At 40.1% G+C, this 19,439-nt stretch overlaps 1 protein-coding gene across 1 annotated transcript; it reads left to right on the top strand.

Annotated features, from left to right (window-relative positions):
- Positions 1 to 268: 268 nt before the first annotated feature.
- Positions 269 to 5,839, top strand: mrpl12 (mitochondrial ribosomal protein L12). Its single transcript, XM_027162185.2, has 5 exons — positions 269 to 497; positions 2,189 to 2,381; positions 2,471 to 2,548; positions 3,601 to 3,738; positions 5,339 to 5,839. The coding sequence occupies exons 1-5, from the start codon at positions 439 to 441 to the stop codon at positions 5,453 to 5,455; spliced, it is 585 nt and encodes a 194-aa protein (XP_027017986.1). The 5' UTR covers positions 269 to 438; the 3' UTR covers positions 5,456 to 5,839.
- Positions 5,840 to 19,439: the final 13,600 nt, after the last annotated feature.

The following is a 19,439-nucleotide window of genomic DNA, read 5'->3' as shown; positions in this document are numbered from 1 at the left end:
TTAACGTGACGAATTACGTTTTATTTTAATCTTATTAACTTTATTAAATTGATTTTATTGATATTTATTAAGTTATTAAACTAAACGTACAAGAACGTGTAGGTAATGCAAATCAAAATGAATAGAATAAAAAAGAATATAGGAAGGAAAGAAAGAGAAAAGAATCAAACAGAAAAAAACAATAGGCTGTAAAAAAAAACAATTATATATAATATATATATATATATATTTACTTCGTGAAAGAAAGGAGGGTTTATGGATGTGTCTGGCAACAACGTGAGCGGTTGATGTCGCCGTAGTGCATTGTGGGTAGGTCAGGGACTCAGTGTAGGACGCCATGTGCTTGTGAGAGTGACAGAGAGCTCTGACAAGTTTGTGCAGTGTTATAAGCAGCCGGTGGTTGTTTCTTTGTTTGGAAAGAAGCGACAGGAAAGAAAAATGTACTGCACTTTGCACTGTATCCGGAACTCGCTGCGGATAGCCGCAAAAACACACCGGTGAGTAAAAATAAAAAAGAAATGACCCGGTAATGGGCTGTATCCCAAACGGCGCGCCCCGTCGTGTATGGGCGCACTTCAAGGGCTCTTGTTAGAGCGGTGCGCGCGCACAATGTAGTGCACTCGGCTGAAAGGTCGCGGCATTTTGGAATACGGCCATCAGTTTAGCAGACGATTCAATAACAAAAAAAATGGGTTTTATTCCTGATTTTATTTTTTCATGGTTGTTAAACGTTCAAGATGATGCGACCCGACAGATAAACTATCCTGAGGTATTTTATGGTTATTGAAATTAAGCTTAAGCAGTGCGTTAATCATCAGGAGAGAGAATTAGCCTGCTAGCTAGCACTCAAATCCGCAGCATCAGTCCTTCACTAGACGCGTTTGTTCTCCTCCATCGTCTCTTTTACACTCGTTCTGTCCTCTGAGACAACGTCGTGTTTATAGCTCATTATTCTCCATGGTTATGATCAGGTTCCTTGCTAACAGCTTTAGCTTGTTAGCATCTAGAGAAATGGGATGGTTTCTGTACAAGGTCAAATATCATGCTGTCTTTGTCATGCACACACACACACACACACACACACACACACACATTCATTTAGTGTTTCACACGTTTTCTACTCCCACCACAGACCCCTTTATATGATCTAATAGTTTATTATTTTACTGTCAGACAAATTAGTGCTGATGGCTTATAGTGTTGGTGAGATCTGGCTTCTGATTGGCTAAAAGGTGTTGATTCATTTTCTTTAGCAGTCTCTGGTATTAGTGCAGCTTCTAATCACAGTGCTGAATTAGTGCATCAAATCAAATCAAATTGTATTTGTCACATACATACAGGGTACGATATGCAGTGAAAAAAGCAAAAAATAAGAATAAAGTAAAAAAATTCTAAACTTTACAAGAAAACTATATAAACATATGAAAATATAGATGAAGAAATAATGTATATACATATGCATACATATACATAAATGTGTATGGTTTTTAAAGATTGTCCTTAAAGTGTCCAGGTGCCGTATGGTGTGTAAATAGTGTATGGGGTGTATAAAATGGCACTGTGCTGTGCAAGTCCAGAGTTCAAGTGACCGTCACAGTCCAGAATGAAAGTGTCAGTGCTTTATGTTGTAATAATTCGTCGTTTGTTGACTAACAGCTCACACAGGGGACTCTAATAGACATTTATGGAAGGAGTCTCCAGTGTCAGTGCTTCATAACAGTCAGAGGTAAAGCTCTAACTTGATGTTTTCCACCAGGTCTTCATGACAAGGTTTATTTGTTCATTTATTTATTTATTTATTTATTTATATAGTGCAGCTGTAATATAGAGATATGTCGAATGTCCCCGAAACAAAGGTTCACTATAGAAGCGTTAAACAGTCGTCCCCTCACCTGCATCTCATCTTTCGCTCATCAAATTATCGAAAAACCTTCAACTCGTCTTTCCTAAAGACTTTTCCATGGAAGGGAAATGGATGTTATAAATCTGACCCTGGAGACTCCTTCTGTAAATGTTAAACAGATATCTCATTACTGAAATCTTCTGTGTTTCTGTGGAACATAAACCTGTCACGAGCTTCCAGTCTGGAAAGTTCAACATCAATCTTCTGACCGATCAGTACAAAAAGAGCAACTGTGAGGTTTTTTTTTACTCCATGTTTGTTGCTGTTGTTTTTGACCCTCTGTAGGCATCACCTGTCTGCTCCAGCTCTGTCCGCACTGCGAGCGCTGCACTGTAGCCCCTCTCGTCTCTCCGATGCCTTAGCGACGCCGCCGTTAGACGGAGCACCCAAGCAGTACTCACCCAAAATCCAGCAGCTGGTCAACGACATCGCCAGCCTCACCCTGTTAGAGGTGTCTGACCTCAACGAGCTGCTCAAGGTAAAAAATACAAACAAACAAAAAAACAGGAAGTAAAAACACAGAGCAGAGATGACTTACTAGAATACAATGTTGTGTCCTTTCCTCAGAAAACGCTGAACATTCAGGATGCGGGGTTGATGCCGATGGGCGCGATGGCCGCTGCCCCGACCGCCTCGGCAGCTCCGGTAAAGAGTTTTTGATTTTAAAAACCAAACAAATCGTTAAACATGCAGTAGTTTACAGAAACACACCTTTCAAAAGTTAATTCCTTTTCTTCTAATAAGTAAATTTATTATCATAGCTTAATTTGTAAATCGTCTTTATATAGGTGTGACGGCAAGTCTATATATCACGACACATCGTGCATCCTGCTGTTATATTTTCAGTCCTGTTGAATTCTGGATTCTGATTGGTCAGGAGGTGTTCATTAGATTTTTGTAGAACAGTAGATTGTAGTGTAGTGAAAAAAAAATCTGAGTTTCCAGTGTGAGAAGATCAAAATATCTAGCATTATTCAGGACTAAACCTTTGCTTATAGTGGGTATAAAGTAAGTGATGGGGTGGGTGTGTGTGTGTGTGTGTGTGTGTGTGTGTGTATATACATACATATATAGGGGGCACGGTGGCTTAGTGGTTAGCACGTTCGCCTCACACCTCCAGGGTTGGGGGTTCGATTCCCGTCTCTGCCTTGTGTGTGTGGAGTTTGCATGTTCTCCCCGTGCCTCGGGGGTTTCCTCCGGGTACTCCGGTTTCCTCCCCCGGTCCAAAGACATGCATGGTAGGTTGATTGGCATCTCTGGAAAATTCTCTGTAGTGTGTGAGTGAATGAGAGTGTGTGTGTGCCCTGCGATGGGTTGGCACTGCGTCCAGTGTGTATCCTGCCTCGATGCCCGATGACGCCTGAGATAGGCACAGGCTCCCCGTGACCCCAGAAGTTCAGATAAGCGGTAGAAGATGAATGAATATACAATTTTATTTTTTATTTTTGGTGAATATATTAAAATATAAAATCTCCCATATCTCTAGTTAATCAGATATACTTTCACGCATGTACCAGTTTACTTCATTTAAATGTTGAGCGTAAATCTGCCCTGTGTTTCTCTGTTCTGATGTAACAGCTTGATGATCGTACTCACATTCACCGTTATATGATAAAGATACTGTGCATTTCTGTCCACAGTGTTGTCCTCACACTGTGTTACTCTGGGTTAAAAATAATCGTTCTGCTTATTTCCAGGTGGCGGAGGAAGACGCTGCCCCGGTGAAGAAGGAGAAAACCCATTTCACCGTCAAACTGACAGAGCTGAAGGCGGAGGATAAAGTCAAGCTGATTAAAGAAGTGAAGAACTGCATTCAGGGGTTGAATCTCGTACAGGTGAGAATAAACCTGAGACCTGAGTGTGTCTGCAAATGCTCACCTCTCAGAAGGATTTTTACTCGACACTCCCATTAAGGGAAATAATAAATATGTATAAAAAATGTTATATACAGGTCCTTCTCAAAAAAGTAGCATATTGTGATAAAAGTTCATTATTTTCCATAATGTAATGATAAAAATTAAACTTTCATATATTTTAGATTCATTGCACACCAACTGAAATATTTCAGGTCTTTTATTGTTTTAATACTGATGATTTTGGCATACAGCTCATGAAAACCCAAAATTCCTATCTCCAAAAATTAGCATATCATGAAAAGGTTCTCTAAACGAGCCATTAACCTAATCATCTGAATCAACTAATTAACTCTAAACACCTGCAAAAGATTCCTGAGGCCTGGTTCATTACTCAAAACCGCAATCATGGGTAAGACTGCCGACCTGACTGCTGTCCAGAAGGCCATCACTGACACCCTCATGAGAGAGGGAAAGACACAGAAAGAAATTTCTGAACGAATAGGCTGTTCCCAGAGTGCTGTATCAAGGCACCTCTGTGGGAAGGAAAAAGTGTGGTAAAAAACGCTGCACAACAAGAAGAGGTGACCGGACCCTGAGGAAGATTGTGGAGAAGGACCGATTGCAGACCTTGGGGGACCTGCGGAAGCAGGCGTGTGCAGGAAATGGGCTACAGGTGCCGCATTCCCCAGGTCAAGCCACTTTTGAACCAGAAACAGCGGCAGAAGCGCCTGACCTGGGCTACAGGGAAGCAGCACTGGACTGTTGCTCAGTGGTCCAAAGTACTTTTTTCGGATGAAAGCAAATTTTGCATGTCATTCGGAAATCTAGGTGCCAGAGTCTGGAGGAAGACTGGGGAGAAGGACATGCCAAAAGACCCAACACTCTGGATGAGCTTAAGGCCGCTATCGAAGCATCCTGGGCCTCCATAACACCTCAGCAGTGCCACAGGCTGATTGCCTCCATTCCACGCCGCATTGAAGCAGTCATTTCTGCAAAAGGATTCCCGACCAAGTATTGAGTGCATAACTGAACATAATTATTTGAAGGTTGACTTTTTTGTATTAAAAACACTTTTCTTTTATTGGTCGGATGAAATATGCTAATTTTTTGAGATAGGAATTTTGGGTTTTCATGAGCTGTATGCCAAAATCATCAGTATTAAAACAATAAAAGACCTGAAATATTTCAGTTGGTGTGCAATGAATCTAAAATATATGAAAGTTTAATTTTTATCATTACATTATGGAAAATAATGAACTTTTATCACAATATGCTAATTTTGTGAGAAGGACCTGTACACAGTGTATTTACACAAAAGTGAATTCCAGACAATATAAGATTAGAAATTCACTCCTTTTTAAATTTAGTATTTGTTTTACTTTTTTTTTTTTTTGTCAGAGATCAGTAAAATAAACACCAGGATGTTTTCAAATCAACATTTTGCACAATGATTTCCCATTTTTCTCATAAAACATTCGAAAAACAAACCGCAAATGATTTGAAATGATTTACAGAATGATTATTTGCCTGATTAGCTTTCATTCATCCAGAGCTCGCTCTCAATTTCTCGTTTCTAAAGGCTAAGAAGCTGGTGGAGTCGCTGCCTCAGGAGATCCGCGCGAACGTTTCCAAAGAGGAGGCAGAGAAACTGAAGGCAGCTCTAGAGGCAGCAGGGGGCACTGTGGTTCTGGAGTAGAGCACCGCAGCACCACGTCGTCCACCTCTTCATTACTGTCCCCCTTTCTGTTCTTTTTGTTTGTTTGTTTGTTTTTTTCTTTCTCTTTTTTTATACAACAAAGCTGATGAATTCTGGGAAACGGATATAAAGTGAAAGAACCAGGTGTGTGAACTGTCAGACTGAACTCTAGCAGGCTGCAGGCTTGCGTACTCTCACCACCCGGCCATCACACCTGTCTGTCTGTCCGTCTGTCCGCAAAGATACAGACAGCGTCACAGTAATGTCTGTCTGTCTGTCTGTCCGTCTGTCTGTTTCTGTCTCAATGCAGTGAGGACGTGTGTCCCGGACATGCAGAGACGTACGCCATCGTCCACAGTTAAATAAATGTGTAACGTTTAAGAATCCTTGCTTTTTTCCTCCCATCTTTGTCGGAGTTTTTCGGCTAATCGTTTAAACAATTTGCGAGCTCATCACGTTAGCCACCTACTGATGTGATGAGCTTGTGTCTGTGTTTTCACATCATTTTCTTATCCAACTGTTTGGGGATGTGGATAAGGATTTAAAAAAAAGAAAACAAAGATGAAATATCAGTGTACGTGTGGGTGGGGCCGAGGGGCAAGTGTACATGTGGGTGGGGCCGAGGGGCAAGTAGGGTAGGAGCTGCTCACTGAATTGTTTCACTAATCAGTGTCCCAGAGTAATACATTTACTCAGAGAAGGATGATCACTCGTTATAAGATCATTAAAATGTTTGCTAAGAAATATTTTATTGTCCACGTGTCAGTATATTGTACGCTTGATTACATCTGCCTCAACTAGTCGTCAGTTTGTGTTCAAATGAAATGGTTTCTCCAGTTAAATGTGAAATTACATGATTGTTTTTTTAATGCTGAAATTCAAGCCATGCTGGGTGCCTTTATATAGTTTTCTTCCTTTTTTGTGTGCAACATGACAACTGCAATACATTCTGCATCATGGATCATGGATGTTACGTGACCAGGGCCGGGGCAGCTTGTGTAAACCAGGGTTAAAAACATTCCTCTCTAAAACAAAAACTATATGCCATTTGTATTGTCTTATTTGCTGCTCTTGAAAGTGATTATTTGCATGGATTTCTATTTCCCATGAAGTGTTTGTGTGTAAAATACTGATTTCATAAATGGTAATTGAGAGTCACAGAGAGCTTGTGCATGTTTAACCCAACTCGGGCATGGGCAAGTAGTCCAGGGGGCGGAGTCATACCTGACCAAGCTCCTCCTGCTCGGGCGTGGTCAAGTATAAAGTCCAGGGGGCGGAGTCATACCTGACCAAGCTAATCCTACTCGGGCATGGTCAAGTATAAAGTTCAGGGCGCAATATTGATATTTCAGCTCTGCTGCACTTGTTTTAACAAATTATTGTTGATATAGTAACTCACACACTTGCACGGAGGAAGAGGAAGATCTAAATGAACATATTAGCAAATGTACTGTTAATACGATGACGTTTTCAGTAAGGCGGCTTTAATTTAACGTTATTAAGGAAGGAGTCTCCAGTGTCAAGTTTGTGTAACAGTCAGAGGAGCAGCTGTAACTTTTAGTCTTCTGACCTGGGGACATCTTCAGGACTGAGGAGTTTACAGTGTCGAATCAGAGAGAAGAAATGAGAGGAATGATCATTTTCATGGAGGAAAAAATCAGGACGTGTTCAAGCTGCTGACGATCTCGGATCTCCAGTATCACTTCTCTGCTGCGGTCGTGATGACGATGATGATGATGATTACTATTATTATTATATATTTTTAATTATTTATAATTATTTATAATTAATTACAATTATTATTTTGTGTGATTGCTTGGTTTTCGATTGAAAACCATTGGTCACAAACACAATCATACAGTTTTACGACTGTCAAAAAAAGGGGGTTTGAAAAATTAAAAGAATAACAATGGAATAAAGTTAAATAAGACAAAATAAAAAAATTTGAGATCAAATAAAATGAGTTTAAGTTGAAATAGCATTATTGGCTTAGTGGGTAGCATGTTCGCCTCACACCTCCAGGGTCGGGGTTCGATTCCCTCCTCCGCCTTGTGTGTGTGGAGTTTGCATGTTCTCCCCGTGCCTCGGGGGTTTCCTCCGGGTACTCCGGTTTCCTCCCCCGGTCCAAAGACATGCATGGTAGGTTGATTGGCATCTCTGGAAAATTGTCCGTAGTGTGTGTGTGTGTGTGAGTGAATGAGAGTGTGTGTGTGCCCTGTGATGGGTTGGCACACCGTCCAGGGTGTATCCTGCCTCGATGCCCGATGACGCCTGAGATAGGCACAGGCTCCCCGTGACCCGAGAAGTTCAGATAAAGCGGTAGAAAAATGAGTTCACAGATTGACCAACAGCAGGCAGTGCAGCACTGTGTAATTTTTTATGTACTCTCTGATTAATGCTTTATAGTCGCAGTGATATTCATGCAGTATTTTTGAGTTTGTCAAGACTTATTTATCTCTGTGACCGTCTGAGGATCAGATCTTAATACTATTAATACTCTTAAAAATCTTTATAGAGTTTCTAGGAAAACGATACATTATAGAATCGTTTCATTTTTCACCAAAGTTTATTTCCTTTTTAGCAAGATGGTAGTAAGAAGGTTTGTATGATGGGAACAACAAGGAATTTTTAATTCATTTCCATCCGTGTAAAGGTCCCCATTGGGCTGGTTCAGATTCTTCTTATTTTTAAATATTATTATTATCATTATTATTATTATTATTATTATTATTATTATTATTATTATGCAACTTTTATTACATTTTTAAATGCTTGAAAAACTCACTTGTGATATCCATCAAAAGTGTTGATCCTCAGATCTGGGGAAAAAAACAACAACTAAAAAACAAAAGATATAAGAAATTTTGTAGGTATATGTCTATTCTTAAGCAGACACATTTCACATTCACATCCATTATCTACTTATGATTATTACAGCATTGGACCAATATGAAGTCCTCCGCCTTCAGAGTTAATTAAAATCGAATCGTTAGATAGTGTCTAAAGGTGATCGGTTAACGGTATGCACCTGTATGGAAATAATGGTGCTTGGCCCCGGCCATCGCTGCTCGCAGATGATTTTATAGCACTCCCTTGAGTTCTCCTCGAGCACACATATGCTGGGATTAGTGCTGAGGTATTAAATCAATCCACCATATAACCACCTCAAAATGTGTGCTTTTCAAATCTATTTAATGTGCATTAACAAGACCTCTGATCTACTTAACCACCATGTGGCTTAATTTCTGTGTAACCCTGTCCTGCTCATTTGATGTAGCATGATGCACTTCCTCACTTCAGATAGTGTGAGTTATTGTTATATAATAGTTTCAGCATCAAGACAATTTCTGTAACCGGTTATGTTTAAAAAGGAGCCGGTTTCATTCACTGAGAAGAATAAATTGGTTACGGGCTTTGATAAATGGAATCAATCCCCCCCTGTGTGTGTGTGTGTGTGTGCGTGCGTGTGCGTGCGTGCGTGCGTGTGTGTGTGCGTGTGTGTGTGTGCGTGCGTGCGTGTGTGTGTGTGTGTGTGTGTGTATGTGTGTGTGTGTGCTTATGCGTATGCGTGTGCGTATGCGTATGCGTGTGCGTGTGCGCGTGTGTGGATACCTTCTCTACTGCTAGCCCTGCGTATCATTGCACATTTGTTTCAGATGTCTGGTGCAAGACAACACCATCGAGCAGCACCTAATACACATTTATTATCCGTCTGAGCAGAACCCTACACGTTCTTATCTACAAAATACACATTTGGTGTGAAATAAAAGTCATTTTAATCCCAGAACGAGGAACGCGACAGCACCATGAGTCCACGTCTGTTAACTAAGACAAGAAAGACTGCTGTAAGGAAGCGTCTAAAGTCATCCTGTATGGTGGAGCTTTCTTTTTAAAAAAGATTTTTCTCCTTTGAATCTTGAAATGTCGTTCAGTTAAACATTACGGAATACAGACCGGATTATAAAGAACGACATTAAAGAGCTTTGGTGATATTTGTTAGTTCTTATGGTGCTTGGTGGGTTAAGATGGCGGTTGTTGTAAATGTGTCTGCATTATAAAACTCACTTCACAGAACAAGTGTATTAATACATTCCTGTGGTTTGCAGCCGCACTACTGTCTGAGGCGGTGTTAGAGGAAACAAATCAACGCCTTCTGACCAATCAGAATTGAGAATTAAATTAGTGCTGCAGTATAAAATAAACGTAATAACTGACAGATCAAAAAGTGAGTTCAAGCTGATTTAATCAGGACATAGATATGCTATGGTTTATTCTCTCTCTCTCTCTCTCTCTCTCTCTCTCTCTCTCTCTCTCTCTCTCTCTCTCTCTCTCTCTCTCTCTCTCTCTCTCTCTCTCTCTCACACACACTCACACTCTCTCTCATCTCTCTTTCTCTCTCCGATCTCTCTCTCTCTCTCTCTCTCTCTCTCTCTCTCTCTCTCTCTCTCTCTCTCTCTCTCTCTCTCTCTCTCGTGCTAGTCCTCTTCAGATGCTCATAACCGAGAGAATCAACCTCACCACCAAGGGATAGTAATAACTCACCCTCGCAGTCTCTCAGCTAAGACAGAAGTGATTTTGTCTTAGCTCGATTTTGTGGAGTGGCTCTATAAAGCTCTAGCAAGCTGCCATCTGTGTTTTGTGACATTTCTTTGGGATTGGCATTCATTTGGTATTTTTTAATGATGCTTCACTACATGCAGGTTGTAGTACTGAGGCTTCTGTAGCATAGCAACTTGGTGAAGGGACGATGTGTAATTATTTTGTGTGTTACATAAGTCTCAATTCTGATTGGTCAGAAGGCATTGATTCATTTTCTAATCACTAAAATATGTTATTGTATTTATAAATACAACTCATTCAGTTGATGTGATGAAGCTTTCTGTGATATACTGTAGATGTTTATTTAAAGTTTAAAAAAAATGTGGATTTCAGAGGACTTTAAATAGACTCAAGTATCAACAAGTGAGATCACAACTCTGACCCTGACAACAAGTGACATCACAACTCTGACCCTAACAACAAGTGACATCACAACTCTGACCCTGACAAGTGACATCACAACTCTGACCCTGACAACAAGTGACATCACAACTCTGACCCTGACAACAAGTGAGATCATAACTCTGACCCTAACAAATGACATCACAACTTTGACCCTAACAACAAGTGACATCACAACTCTGACCCTGACAACAAGTGACATCACAACTCTGACCCTGACAACAAGTGAGATCATAACTCTGACCCTAACAAGTGACATCACATCTCTGACCCTGACAACAAGTGACATCACAACTCTGACCCTGACAAGTGACATCACAACTCTGACCCTGACAACAAGTGACATCACAACTCTGACCCTGACAAGTGACATCACAACTCTGACCCTGACAACAAGTGACATCACAACTCTGACCCTGACAAGTGACATCACAACTCTGACCCTGACAACAAGTGACATCACAACTCTGACCCTGACAACAAGTGACATCACAACTCTGACCCTGACCCTGACAACAAGTGACATCACAACTCTGACCCTGACAAGTGACATCACAACTCTGACCCTGACAACAAGTGACATCACAACTCTGACCCTAACAACAAGTGACATCACATCTCTGACTCTGACAGGAAGTGATATCACAACTCTGACCCTAACAACAAGTGACATCATAACTCTGACCCTAACAACAAGTGACATCATAACTCTGACCCTGACAAAAAGTGACATCATACTATAACTCTGACCCTGACAAGAAGCGACATCACAACTCTGACCCTGACAACAAGCGACATCACAACTCTGACCCTGACAACGAGTGGCATCTCAACTCTGACTCACATCCCCAAGATGTCCCATGTAACTTAATACGTTATATGTTTCTTTAAATCCTCATTTTATTTACAGCCACAATATCCACAGTGGTTTTTTCCAACATGCTCTGTTCTACAGCACATCAGATTCCTCGCTGTGGTTCAGCATTACCCTTTTGACAAGCTCTCAAGAAAAAGTAAATAACAAAGCGGTGTAAATTTCTTATCACAGGGATCTCTTAGAATTCAAAATGAGGCATGACTTTTTTTTTTTTCCTTTTTTTTAAACAATCCGAGTGAGCAGGGAATAAAAAGCCAACAGAGTCGTTCTGCATTATTCATCTGGAGCTGAAAGACAGCAAATCAAACACAAAATTTCTCCCTGTCACCTGAACAACCTTCCATTAATACCTCACACTCAGTGACCAGAAGACTGAAACGTGGTTTGTGTTTCGGTGTCAAAAACGAAGACAAGGCTTTTGTGTATGTTCCCTACAGGAACACTTCCCTTATTTACACAAAACCCTTATCAGCACCTGATAAAGAAATTAAAAGGAACCTCACTTTATTTCCTTTTCCTTTCTCTTTCTCACTACTCACATTAGCTGCTGTATCTATATTATGTCTATGGAGGTACTGTACGTTGTCGCTAATTAGCTATACGTTAGCTAGTAAGGTGACTTCTTAAGTACAGCTAGCTCCCTTAAACCTTTCTGTTTATATGTAGTTTATTTGTTCTAGTCAGATGTGGATGATTAAATAAGAGAATGTTTTCATTCAGTGACTCAGGAGGTCACAAGTAATGCTCTACTGGCTTTGTGCCGTTTTTCCTCAGAACACCAAACACAGTAAACAGAAAAGCTGTAACTAAAAAAACCCCAAAGAAACATCAGTTTAGTCAGCTGTGTATTAAATCTATTGGACAGCAGAGGTGGGAAGTAACGGAGTAAAAATACTTCGTTACTGTACTTAAGTACATTTTTCTGGTCTCAGTACTTTACTCCACTATTTATTTTTCGGACAACTTTTGACTTTTACTCATTACATTTTTACACAAATATCTGTACTTTTTACTTCTTACATTTTCAAAACGGACTCGTTACTTTTAGTATTATTCCTTCTCATTGAGCGCTGTTTCCATCCTATCATCCTATCAGTGTGCGGCTTTTTCCCCATGTGACTGGTGTACTGTATTATTTACTGGCTATCAGACATAGACTAAGGATAGCGGAGCTAACAATGAGCAGCGCCTACAAAAGGAATGGCTAATGTTCATTCAGAGGGAGTCACCGATGTTAAAATAACTAACAACGAGGACATTCCTCAACACACATGGCCATATATGAGGGAGATGTTTGAAATAATCGGCGTCAAAAAGGATTCCTGGCGAATTCTAGTCCTTTTTTAGGGTGGCTTCAGCCCCCTGTCTGTAATCTCAGCCACCCTAAAACTATAAGGATAATTTTTACTTTCATAAATAAACAATAAAAATTACGTTAAAATGCAGGACATGTCGTCGATTGGAAAGAAAATAATTTATCAGTTGCCTCGGGGGTTTCCTCCGGGTACTCTGGTTTCCTCCCCCGGTCCAAAGACATGCATGGTAGGTTGATTGGCATCTCTGGAAAATTGTCCGTAGTGTGTGAGTGCCCTGCGATGGGTTGGCACTCCGTCCAGGGTGTATCCTGCCTCGATGCCCGATGACGCCTGAGGTAGTTCGGATAAGCGGTAGAAAATGAATGAATGAATGAATGAATGAATGAATGAATGAATGAATGCACTCATAACAGGTGTGATGCACAAACCATTATCCACACATTGTATTTCACCATGATAAAAGCTTTCGTCTATTTCCAGGATGTGAGCCAAGTTTCATAAATTCACACAGGCATGGACTCGTTACTTCACCTATTTGACGCAGTTTCTTTCTTGATTTTGTGTCTATGCTAAATAATAGTTCTGATTCAGAAGAAAAACTGAAACTTAAAGCTCATCTCTAATGGCCTATCGAAATAATAGATGTAATCTCTTTTTTTTGCTTTAACAAAAGAGCAAAAGATAGCTTATTGTGTTCTCCGGTGTCTGTGTTGCAGTTGATGGATTGCTTTGCTGCTAATGGAACCCTAAATTAAATTTTGCAGGAGTCCTGAAGGTTACCTGCCAATCTCACAGGCTCACTGCATCTATTTTTCTCCCATCTCAGACTTTAACCTCCCGCCACTTTCCTGCCCGGTTCTCTCGTATATTAACGTCATCTTTACTTTTTACATCTAGGTAACAAAATGTACAAGTTTCTATTGTACGTTACGTAAAGGGCCGGCAGAGAGGAAGAGGAGGTGCGTCAGAACGTCTAGTCTCTGTCGGGGTCAGAAAAGGACAACAGGCTTTCGGAGAGTAGACGTGGGGTCAGTAACACTTTCGGAAGCTAACCTTACCAGCTTTTGTGCTAAATGTGAAGTTAAAAACCAAGACCTGCTTTTAGATTAGATTAGTTGTGGAAGCTTAACGAATAAGGTGTTGGGGTAATGATCAGAAGGTTGTGAGTTGTATCCCAGGTCCACTAAGCTGAATTCTGATTGGTCCAAAGGTAACGATGATGCTACAAATCACAGGTTTATTTCAATGGTTTGTTTCATAAGCAGAGACTTTTCTGGTGAATTATTCTAACAGACATCCATTTTGTGACATTTTCTGTAAACATATGTTTATTTACCATTTATGGAATGAGTCTCCAGTGTCACTCAGATGTAACACAGTAACTTTCAGGACAGAGGATGTTGCAGGTTCTCCAGTGCAAGGTTCCAGGACAAGCTAAATTTTTTGTCATATTAACTTCAAGAGAGGGGCACGGTGGCTTATTGGTTAGCACGTTCGCCTCACACCTCCAGGGTTGGGGGTTCGATTCCCGTCTCCGCCTTGTGTGTGTGGAGTTTGCATGTTCTCCCCGTGCCTCGGGGGTTTCCTCCGGGTACTCCGGTTTCCTCCCCCGGTCCAAAGACATGCATGGTAGGTTGATTGGCATCTCTGGAAAATTGTCCGTAGTGTGTGAGTGTGTGAGTGAATGAGAGTTTGTGTGTGCCCTGTGATGGGTTGGCACTCTATCCAGGGTGTATCCTGCCTCGATGCCCGATGACGCCTGAGATAGGCACAGGCTCCCCGTGACCCGAGAAGTTCGAATAAGCGGTAGAAAATGAATGAATGAATGAATGAACTTCAAGAGAAAAAAAAGAGCTTGGTATGGGATCGATCGTTAAGTAAGAGCTTAACATCCGGATGTTCCGTGTTATAACTTTTAATGGAGAAAAAGTGTTGGCTTTCCACCTTCACAGTGTTAAAGCTAGCTCTACTTCGGCAAACCATCCAATTTTTGATTAATTTGCTGTAAAAGACAGAACAACACAGAGTATTTTATCTTGTACTTACTAGAAGAATAAACCATGCATTAACCCTTGTATGGTGTTCGGGTCTGTGGGACCCATATTCATAAACATCAATAGTTTTGAAAAACTTTGCTTCCTTGTAAATTTGTTGATTTTTCTCCCACTCATAACTTGATTAAATTTGATTTTCTTTTTTTTATTACATTTTATTAAAAAACAACAAAAAACGAGTATCACTTTAATTAAAAAATGTGATGTAATAAAGGCAGAGCGAATATGAACCATATATGCTGTTTATATTGCTTGTAATTGGGATGAAGTAAACATCTGTAGAGTATTTTAACATCAAATTTTTGATTGTGTTGAATTAAAAACCCAAAAAATGCAGCGGGTCAAACAGACCCACGAACACTGTCTGAGTAACAAAAATACGAACAACAAGGGTTTAAAAAAATTAATGAGGAAATAAAAGAGCTTGCTGTAAGTATTGCATTTATTTTTATCTCATGTAAGATGTTTGTTCATGGACAATACTGTTCAACAGAGGTTGCAAAAGTTTACACATCCTTTACTATGTAGAAGTACAGATACTCATTTTTTAAAAGACTTCAGTAAAAGTAGAAGTAGTGACTACACTCTTTTACTCAAGTTAAAGTAAAGAAGTATGGGCTCTGACATGTACTTAAGTAAAAAGTCGTTGGTACTACTACCTGTTTAGTGTCATGCTGGTAACTGGACGTCATGTTATATATATATATATATATATATATATATATATATATATATATATATATATATATATATATATATATATATATATATATAATGTGTGTGTATGTATATGAATATATAATTTTGGAGTGTGCTGATGGATATTTGTCTTCATCAGCCACAAGAATATTACGAAAGACAGGCACTGATGTAGGTGAGGTAGGGTGGAGTCAGTGTTCACATTCATCCCAAAGGTGTTCAGTATACCAAGTGTATCACCAAGGCCATATCCCAAACTGTAGGGAGATTCCAGCTCTGTCCTTGAAAACAACTCAAAATAATTGTGATGTTTTACAAATGACAATATTAATGTTAATTAAATTAAGCACTTCGTGTTTTTTGGGTTGACACCAGGGGCGGTTCTAGGGTTTCATCTTTAGGGGGTTTTAGCCCTCAGTGAGAATTTAAAACAAGAAGAGTTCTATATTATATATTATATGACAACTCTGGTAATAAGAATAGTGAAATTTCACTGCTTTTGCGTCTTTCCGCCGATTAACGTTATAGATAAACGCCTCCAGCTCTGACTGCGCGTGCACGCTGCGCGTACCTGTGCTTTTCTGTTCAAATAAAGCAGACAGCTGGAGACGCACTTTTGAAACACTACAACACACGTGTGTAAAAGTATGGAATAAAAGCAAAGTAAAAAAAAAAACGCTCTTGGATCAAACTGATAAATAATTTTCTTTCCCATCGACGACATGTCCTGCATTTTAACGTAACTTTTATTGTTTATTTATGAAAGTAAAAATGATCCTTATAGTTTTAGGGTGGCTGAGATTACAGACAGGGGGCTGAAACCACCCTAAAAAAGGGCTAGAACCGCCCCTGGGTGACACAATTCGCAACGCATTCGCCAGGAATCCTTTTTATTTATTTTTTATTTTTTTATCCTCCTAATTATTTCAAACATCTCCCTCATATATGGCCATGTGTGTTGAGGAATGTCCTCGTTGTTAGTTATTTTAACATCAGTGACTCCCTCTGAATGAACATTAGCCATTCCTTTTGTAGGCACTGCTCATTGTTAGCTCCGCTATCCTTAGTCTATGTCTGATAGCCAGTAAATAATACAGTACACCAGTTACATGGGGAAAAAGCCGCACAATGATAGGATGATGGGCTGGAAACTCAATGAGAAGGAATAATACTAAAAGTAACGAGTCCGTTTTGAAAATGTAAGAAGTAAAAAGTACAGATATTTGTGTAAAAATGTAATGAGTAAAAGTCAAAAAGTTGTCCGAAAAATAAATAGTGGAGTAAAGTACTGATACCAGAAAAATGTACTTAAGTACAGTAATGAAGTATTTTTACTCCGTTACTTCCCACCTCTGCTGTCCAAGGATCTAATTAGAAGAGAAGAGAAGAACCTGTTTGAATGATGTTCAAGACTGAGCTTCAGAGATAATACTTTAAGAATATCTTCCCACAGGGTGAATATGTGTACTGTATGTACATCCTTGGACTAACACAGAGGCTATAATCTAACAATATAGAACAGGGACACACATAACACCTACACACACATACACACCTACACACACGATCAGGAAAATCCAATGAGCCTGAGGGACCTGACTGTAGGGCTTGAATTAAATCATACCCTCAAGCAGGGCTCAACACCTTAAGCTGTAAGAACTTGGATGGCTTCAAGCTTCTCGGACTCCAAGCACACCTGATTGGTCCCAGCGGTTAATTATTAATCTCTTCACGAACTGGGTTGCATGTGATGGGAGTCTGGAAGACTTGAAACAGTGCAGGATAAAAAGCACACACGACTGGAACGATCTCAGGTGAGCTTGTGGATGGAGGCACATATAGAGCCGTGTCATTGGAGATAATCCTGGCTTGAGCAGGTCGAAACAAGTACATCATCTCTCTGTTATTCACAACAGGGAGGAGGTGATAGACCCAGAGGAAATACCAGAAAAAGCTTTGATGATTAATGCTAGAAAGACTTTGTAGTGAAGCAAGACGCAGAGGAAAGAGGGACATGATGTGGATTTTGAATCTTCAGGACACGTGATGGAGGTCTGAGACTGATAAGTCTCTTCCCAGGAAAATGGTTTACCAGTGTAACATCTTCAACCACCAATTTTTTTTCCACTGAAGTGGATCTGGACTTTATCCTGTGAACACCAGGATAATGGAGCTGTGACCTTCAGCATGGACCGTCTTCTTAATGAAGAAAGAATTTAAACACTTCACATTCAATCACATGGTGGAGTAATGGAGCTAGTGGTTAACAGTGGTAAGGGTTGCTCAATGGTTAACATGCCTAAGGTGTTACTGATTAGAAGGTCAAGGTTCAAGCACCCAGCACTGCCAAAACTGCCTCTGTTGGGCTCTTAACCAAGTCTACCCCATGGTGTAGACCACAACTTCCTAACAAGCTGGGATATCACACCATGGAGTGTTTCCTGTAACGACAATAGTTCATTTATTAATGAACAACATCATACTTTTATATTTTTTTCATGATTATGTTTAATATAGCTCAAGTGGTTGAGGCTCTGGATTATTGTCCAATCTGCCACTGCTGGGCCCTTGAGGAAGGCCCTTAACCATCATGGCTGACCCTGTGCTCTGATCCCAACCTCTAAAGCTGAGATATGCGAAGAAAGAAATTTGACTGTGTTGTATTGTACTGTATATGTGACAAATAAAGGCTTCTATTTCAAATCAGGTACCATTAAGGACAAGGAGAGAAAAGCCTGACACACTGACGTCAGACCAGTTTGTTGGGATAAACACCGTAATCCCGAAGTAATATAATACAGTCTGCTTGATGAACTCTCTGATTTTTACCCTGCACTGATGCTACACTGGTGCCAAACACATCGTTTTAGCTTTCACTTGCCTGTTTTTGCCCTTCCGAGCTCGTCTGTAAACAAGGTACGTGTTTGAGCTTGACCTCAGTCTATTAAAAAACTGCATCAGGTAACAGGATGTTTGTATGTGCACCTGTTTCGAGGCAATTTCGCTCATTTTGCTTTGTTTCCTGATTTTGCCCCCCGAGGCAGGACGTAGATGGGAGGAAATTAATGTGATCCCTGAAAGGGAGAACAACACATCTGTATTCGTATGCATATGCCGGTTGTTGTAATGACTGGCGAGACGAGGCGAGAATTGGCCTCTGAGCTTGATTTGAGACGTGAGCTGGAAAACCGTTATGTACGGAAAATTGTCATTACCCCTTCCTTACGGTGCCTCGTATTAGCCGGCGGAAATTGTTCTTGGCCTGCAGCCTGGCCTCAGAAATATACATAATCAAAGAATATAGCTGTTTTTCACTGCAGGAAATATGGAAAACCAGCAGGAAACGACTCAGGTGTGAAAGACAACACAACCAGGGCTGTACTGATGCAGGCATTAGATTGGGCCCAGGGCCCCGGGCCCCTAATCAATCAAAAGCAGTAAATAAATACAGTCAAGCTGAACACATAACCATAATCGATGATTTCATCTGAGCATCATCAGCCACATTCCATTGTGTCTCGTTACGTCATGACATGAAGATGGAATGTGGATTTTCGATTTTATGATCGTGATATTGGACAACCAAATATAAAACGCATAAAAACAAGCAACCAAATAAGACTTCACTGGAAAAAAAAATCACTGGATATCAGGAAAGAGTACCAACTGATTCATGGAAAGGAAAACATTTTCATTCTCCATGGATCTGTGCTGTCTTTGGGATAAATTGGCTATTTCTTTGTTTCTGATTTTTCTTTTTAAATAATCACAAATGAAGCTAGCATTGACAGTCTCGCCTTCTATGGATCAATTTATATCTTGATCTAAATCTGCACTTTGGGAGAAAAATCTTAATTCATTTGAATCACTTGAAGCATCGTTCCCACCTCCCTCTTTCATCTTAGCCTCATCATTTATATCCTGAGAGGATTCGCTCTTTATTTCACATCAGTGCTTCTCATTTCCTTTTAAAGAAGTAGAAGTTTTTTTTTTCTTTTTTCGACCCATCCATTTTTTATGCCAAAAGTAAAACTGTT

Source organism: Tachysurus fulvidraco, chromosome 24 (assembly GCF_022655615.1).
Source record: "Tachysurus fulvidraco isolate hzauxx_2018 chromosome 24, HZAU_PFXX_2.0, whole genome shotgun sequence".
In the NCBI taxonomy this organism is placed as follows: Eukaryota; Metazoa; Chordata; class Actinopteri; order Siluriformes; family Bagridae; genus Tachysurus; species Tachysurus fulvidraco.
The sequence above is the reverse complement of the archived record's forward strand: the minus strand, read 5'-3'. Positions and strand labels throughout refer to the sequence as shown.

Bases quoted from the DNA above. Each gene is read 5' to 3' on its own strand.
- mrpl12 (XM_027162185.2), top strand. From the start codon at position 439: ATGTACTGCACTTTGCACTGTATCCGGAACTCGCTGCGGATAGCCGCA. The intron at 498-2,188 runs GTGAGTAAAAAT...GACCCTCTGTAG, and splicing joins ATAGCCGCAAAAACACACCG to GCATCACCTGTCTGCTCCAG. The intron at 3,739-5,338 runs GTGAGAATAAAC...TCGTTTCTAAAG, and splicing joins AGGGGTTGAATCTCGTACAG to GCTAAGAAGCTGGTGGAGTC.